At 38.1% G+C, this 6,957-nt stretch overlaps 1 protein-coding gene across 3 annotated transcripts in view; it reads left to right on the top strand.

Annotated features, from left to right (window-relative positions):
- The window catches only part of LOC106882558 (uncharacterized), a 214,413-nt gene that overhangs the window by 123,328 nt on the left and 84,128 nt on the right, over positions 1-6,957 (top strand). For all 3 annotated transcript variants that reach the window (XR_008264440.1, XM_052968895.1, XM_052968894.1), the window contains exon 4: positions 1,244-2,346. Coding sequence is in view for 2 of the 3 variants with exons in the window: in XM_052968895.1 (XP_052824855.1) it covers positions 1,244-2,346 (1,103 nt within the window). In the remaining variant the exon portion in view is untranslated. The remainder of the gene's footprint in view (positions 1-1,243; positions 2,347-6,957) is intronic.

Raw genomic sequence — 6,957 nt, 5'->3', positions numbered from 1 at the left:
ATATATAATGGTGTACTGCAAAGTTCCTGGCTTTAAGGGTATCGCGAAAGACCCGGTTGGCGGCCCAACTTTCTGAGTTCTTTTACAGGACTTAGAAAAACTGAAGGACCGCTGCAATGAGTGTGCGAATCTGAGAGGGGAATATATTGAGTAAAATTATTATTAACTCCTGTATTTTAGTCTCCTGCATTTTAGTTTACCCGAAACCAGGAACTTTTCAGCATCGTATGTACTATGATGGATTTATAATTCCTGTATTCATTATCCACTGTTGGCCGCAAGCAATATCAGTGCTTGCTCATGCTGATGTTAATGTGATGTTCCAGATTTGCTTTTGTTTAGAAAAAATAGGCGCAGGCGTGGCTCATTGGGCAAGTACCTTCTGCAATAGCTTCGAGCCAACCAAAGTGTTTGAGTGGATTTGGTAGACGGAAACTGAAAGAAACCCATCGTATACATATCTATGTGTGTGCGTGTGTTTGTGTCTGTGTTTGTGTCTGTGTTTGTTCCCCCTCCTCCCACCATAATCGCTTGACAACTAGTGTTGGCGTGTTTACGTTCCTGTTAACTAGCGGTTCGGCAAAGAGACCGATAGAATAAGTACTAGGCTTAAAAATAAGTCCTGGAGTTGATTTGTTCGACTAAAACACTTCAAGGCGGTGCTCCAGCATGGCCGCAGTCAGATGATTGTTAACAAGTAAAAGACTAGCCACATTTGCTAAATGTCTGCTCATTTACATAATGTCTCTAAGATGTATTTGTGCACTCGTACAATATTCATCGTTATTTGAGTTTCAATTTACTTAATTCCCGCTGTGACGTGACATGTTTTAAAATGTGATTAAGTGGAACTTGGATTTTTGTTTTCGATTTTGTTAGTTTAATTTCATATAAATAATCAAAGCCAGCCATTTTCATTGTTTAATCTACATTAAATTTCTATCTGTTCTAAATAATGTACTACTGTAACAATCAATCAATCAGTCTATCAATCTACTCACTCACTCACTCATTCACTCTGTATGTGTCTGTTTCTGTCTGTCTGTCTGACTCTTTCTTTCTCTTTCTCTCTCTCTCTCTCTCTCTAGCTCTTTCTTTCTCTCTCTATCTATCTATCCGTCTGTCTCTCTGCTTATCTGTCTGTTCGTCTATGTCTATCTTTCGCTCTGTCTGTTTGTCTGTCCATTTTTACAGACTCTTTTGGTAAATATTTTAAACGAAATTTTGATTTTATATTTTTAAGGGGTGATCCTTTGCAAAAGCTACCCAGGGGTTCAGACGCACCAGACACTACTGCTGACGTGGCAAACCCTCCATCTGTTCAGACGTCATACAAATCAGTTACTACTTCGTTTAAGATGGCAGAGCCAACACAGCAGAATAAAAAACCTGAGCGCTCAATTATGACGAAGAAGACAACGCATCAAAACATCATTAAAACCACTCAACAAAAGCACACCAACTTTATGATGCCCGGAAGACCAAACCAACAACAGGAACCGCAAGTATTTAACCAAATCCACCAAAATTCTTATGGGGGGTCACAGGGGATCCAACAACCTATCGATAATCGATCCGTCACCCCGCAAGCAGTTCATCCCGATCAAAATTTAATTCAACAGCAGAGAATCACTCATCAGAGTAATGTCACACAAATTACTCAGGATCAACATAATCATGTAACAACCACCGAAACAAAAGTTCACCATACCTATATGGGTCCCCTAGAGCCACATAAATCAATTGGTACAAAGCCAAAGGTCGCTAGTCACCTACCTTTGCGACCACCGCCACCTTTAATTGCTGCCAAACCGCAGCCGTTTAAATCACCGTCTGTGTCGCCCATGCCACCGAGTTCTCCAGTTTCTTTTCCCGTAGAAGACAAAGAAAACGTTGCTCCAGCTGATTTTAGCTCCAATATAAATATACCCAAATTTAATGTGGTTAACCTAAAAGAAGTGGTTAAAAAGCCATGGGGTGATGTGCAATTAGATGAATTAGATATTCCTTTACCTAATTATCAATCAAAATTGCAGACTGTTCCTAAAAGAGACACGTCACCAACTGTGGAAAAGAAAACAATTGTCATTCCTGAAATGACGATTCAGCCATTAACTGAGGAGGAACTTATGCAGAGAAAACTGGCCGGGAAACAACCTGATTATTATGAAGAGATTAAAGATGATGAAAATTTGATTGTACCTATTTTTTGTGAAGATCGTCCACACCTACCCGTATTTGGCCCCCCTGTGGTATATGGTCTCAACCCAGCTTTGGTGCCGTTTCAACAGAAGAGTGTTGAAGAAGAGAGTGTAGCGTCTGAAGCAAGTTCTGGCTCCAAGAAGAGTAAGTATTTAATCAGTTCAATGTTCTTGTTTTTAGAAAAGAAACATAAAAGCATAAACTCTTTTTCTGAAACTACTAAATATTTTGTAAATTTTAAACCCCAATAAAGGAGCACCACGCGATTGAGGAAAGGTCCAGTTGTGAGTTAAAAGAGAACACTAAATGGTTACTTAAGAGAATCGTACATGCTAGATATAATTACTGAGTAGAGCTCTCAACTCGAAAATATGGCAAGTTTCACTGTATAACATCACATTGAATATACAGATATATGAAGGAAAAATTTCATTTATGTTTGTTTGTGTATGTGTGTGTGAATATGTGCACCTATGTGTGCGCAATCATTTTGGATCCTATATACACACACATGTATTTATATAGACGTATGTGTGTGTGTGTGTGTGTGTGTGTGTGTGTGTGTGTGTGTCTATATTCTATAAATATATGCAAGGTCTAAGCAATAAGTATACAGATTGTTGCCATAGTAACGAAGCTAAAGCACGCAGAGTGAAGCCGCTTGACACAGATAGACCATCTTGAATTCTGATGTGCATGCGCACTAAGTTTTAACGTTCTAGCTCACACTGTTTACAGGAGTGCTTGGAAGAAACGTATGTAGCATGTTATCGTCACATTGAGCATAAGAGAGAAAGTTGTCATGGCGATACCTGCTCAGAGGCCTATGCTAAGTTGCAGAAAGTGTATGGAGAGGAGTGTATGAGCCCCACACAAGTATACGAGTGTTTCAGAAGTTTCCAAGATGACCGAAAAAATGTCAATAGCGACAGATATTTTGGGAGACTCGCAACCAGCAGAACCGACAAAAAAGTCGCAGATGTGCGTGCAGCTGTGAGTGGAAATCGTCGAATCACCATCCATGAGTTATCAGAAGATGTGCTGATTAGTTACGGTTGGGTATAAGATGCATGTGCCCAAACTGCTTTCAGCTGGCCAAAAAGACACTCGGGTCTCAGCTGGACAAGATCTCCTTGATTGTGTCGAGAACATTGAAAACTTTTTGAAATCTTTGCGTAGGCCTCTGAGTAGGTATCGCCAAGCTTTTGGCAAAATTTGATCCAGATTCTCTGCTCAACATTCTGTCATGGTCAATGCGACGATCACACGATATACACGATACTTCCAAACACTGCTGTAAACAAAGGATGTGAGCTAGAACGTTAAAACTTAGTGCGCATGCACAGAATAGTTCAAGGCCAATGTGTGCCAAGTGGCTTTACTCTGCGTGCTTTAAGCTTTATTACTATGCCAACAGTCCGGATACTTATTGGTCAGACCACGTATATATATATATATGTGTGTGTGTGTGTGTGTGTGTGTGTATGAACATACATTTATACACGTATATATCAAGTAATATTTTTTTTTATAATAGCAAGAAACTATAAGATTTGTGAGGGAGGGCATGGTCGGACAATCCAATTTTTTTATCTTATCGAAGTTACATAAGAGGAAAATCAAACCCGAACTTAAACAAAATGGAAATGAAAAGAAAGAGGAATCGGAATAAATATAGAAAAGCATTTAGTTCGGGGCTGTACATTTCCTAATAATTTTGAAGTCTGGGGTTAAGTAACAACAATACTAACAAGTAAGACAACCACCATGGAGTCAGTAAGGAACACAGTAAAATAAGATGTAGGGGCTAGACGATATGATTTTGATACCTGCAAGAAGTATAGTAAATATCTTTTATTTTTTATCTTTTACTCGTTTCAGTCATTAAACTGCGGCCATGCTGGAGCAAGGCTTCGAGGAATTTTTAGTCGGATGTATCGATCCAGTAATTAGTTTTTTTTTTAAAACCTGGTACTTATTCTATCGGACTCTTCGGCCGAACTGCTAAGTTACACGGACGTAAACACACCAGGTCGGTTGTCAAGTGGTGTGACACACACACACACACACACACACACACACACACACACGCGCGCGCATACATATATATATATTTACACAACGGGCTTCTTTCAGTTTCCCTCTATCAAATCCACTCACAAAGCCTTGGTTAGACCGAGGCTATAGTATATACCGAAGATGTCATGGCAATATCATTAAGTAGATGTTAAAATACTGTACACTGGTAAGTGTGGAAAATTAGCGTATTTAAACAAATCAATGAGGTTAATTTCTTAGGGACGCTTTCTACCTTACAAACAGTTGTTAATTAACCTGAGTGATATTTTTTCTTTTCAAATATGCTAAATTTTCTCACCTCATGTGTGATACAGTGCTTTTCGCATACTGACTCTGTTACTTCAGTAAAGCTCAGGTTTCACTGAAGAGTTCTAAAACAAAAAAAAAAAAACAAAAAAAGGAAAAAAAACTGATAAGTATGGAGTTGTCTCCCGTGTTTGCCGATATGAATAACATAATCTTTTGCTCACTACGTTTCGAATTACGTTTCTTTTTATTCTCGGTATATTATTCTTTGTGCGCACGCACACGCACACACATACACACATATACATATACATGTGTGTGTGTGTGTGTGTGAATACATACATATATATATATATATATATATATATATACACACACACACACACACACAGACACAAATATGCTTACATACATACACATACATATAATATATATTATATATGCACACACAAATACATATATGCGTATGTATATAAGTGTACATATATACCTATATACATAGCTATATGTGTGTATGTTTATATTGACATACATACATAAATACATACATATTTTCATTCATATTTAGGAACACTTAACTATACTTTGTCGTGCAGATGACGCCCTCGAATAATTAACGTCAATGAATATTTATTTCATTTGTTAATTTAGTCGGAAAATGATACTGTTTTAATGCCTTATTAGCACACTCACCGGTTCGATTTCCACTCAGAAAAATAAAAATAAATAATTAAATGAGCGGAAATCGAACCGGTGAGTGTGTTAACTAATAAGGCATTAAAACAGAATGACTCTCCCCAGACACAATATGATATGCTTCAACACACGAATTCACAAATAGAATCTTGCAAACCAAATACAAAACCGAAATTTACGAATTTAAAATTTTTTATTGGGTAAAATCTAGAACGTTCTTGAAAAACTTAAGTCATTTCCGATATTCAGCAACAATTACGTATTTCCCGTTTGAACAACTAGTAACTAAAACAACAAAGACTTAGTTAAACTACGGGCTATTTTAGGTCCACCTGTCGAAATTTCAACCCCTTTAATAATCCTATTAATTCAAGTGTCACTTAAACGTGTACATGTATCTTTTTAGGTAGATGCTTGTAGTTATGCATTATTATAACATGTTAATTGCCAGGAGACTTTTATTTTCGAAGACCATCGTTTATCACTAAATAAGTGCGCTATGTGTCGCTGCCGAATGCATCTTATAGATTCGCTTATACTGACAATCCAGCTGCTAGAAATAACAACCAAGTTACCCGCAAATCCATACCCTAAGTTCTTTAAAAAAATGGGAACGGAAATGCTAGATAATGACCATAATTCTTAGATACTTCTAAAAATAATAGAATTTGCTGCATCTTGCTTCATGCATCCTTGATCAAAGCTCTCCTTAATCAGGGTCGATTCGAGGATAAGCAGCAGCAGCAGCAGTAGCAACCGCCTTTCAAATACTTCAGTTTCATAGGTGTACCTCTTGCCTAGCAGCAACAGTGGAATATTCGGAAACCAGAAGTTTCAGATTAAACACAACAAAAGACGAAGAGGCGCTGAAAAGTTCCTAGTTTTAAAGGTGACGCCAAATACTTGGACGGGGGCCCAACTTTACGAGTTCTTTTACTGCGCTTAGAAAAACTGAAGAACCCCAGCAATGAGTGTGTGAATCTGAGAGGGGAAATATGTTGAATAAAACCATAATTAACTGATACTCCTGTATTTTCTTTTACTGAAAGCCAGGACCTTTTCAGCACCTGGTTTTAAGGGTGTCGCAAAAGGCCTGGCTGGAGGCCCAACTTTACGAGTTCTTTTACTGGGCTTAGAAAAACTGAAGGACCGCTGCATTATGTGTGAATCTGAGAGGGGAATATGTTGAATAAAATCATAACTGATTCTCCTGTATTTTCTTGTACCCAAAGCCAGGAACTTTGCAGCATCTCCTCGTATATATCACTACTTCCTTTTACTGTAACAAGAAAAGTTACATACATACATGCAATAGCATTTTTTCATTCGAATAAATTCTTTTCCTCCGAAGAGGAGTTCCTGTACGACTCGTTAAAACGGTTCTTAAATTCATCATGTTTTAGGAATTTTACTAAAGATGCACATCGACAATTTAGAGAAGCACATCGAAGAAAATATTGAAAATATACGTTGTGACATAAGCAAATCGTAACAATAGTAGTGGTAATCAAAAAAAGGAGAGTGAGAGCAACGTGGAGGACACTACTACTACTACTACTACTACTACTGCCACCACAATCATCACAACCGCCTCCTCTTTTACCTCCACCACCATCACCACCACCACCACCACCACCACCACTACCATCACCGCCACCACCACTACTACTACTACTACTACTACTATTTCTTCTGCTACTACTTCTACTGCCACCACAATCATCACAACCACCT

This window comes from Octopus bimaculoides, chromosome 6 (assembly GCF_001194135.2).
Source record: "Octopus bimaculoides isolate UCB-OBI-ISO-001 chromosome 6, ASM119413v2, whole genome shotgun sequence".
Classification (NCBI taxonomy): Eukaryota; Metazoa; Mollusca; class Cephalopoda; order Octopoda; family Octopodidae; genus Octopus; species Octopus bimaculoides.
This window is presented reverse-complemented; position numbering and strand designations above follow the sequence as displayed.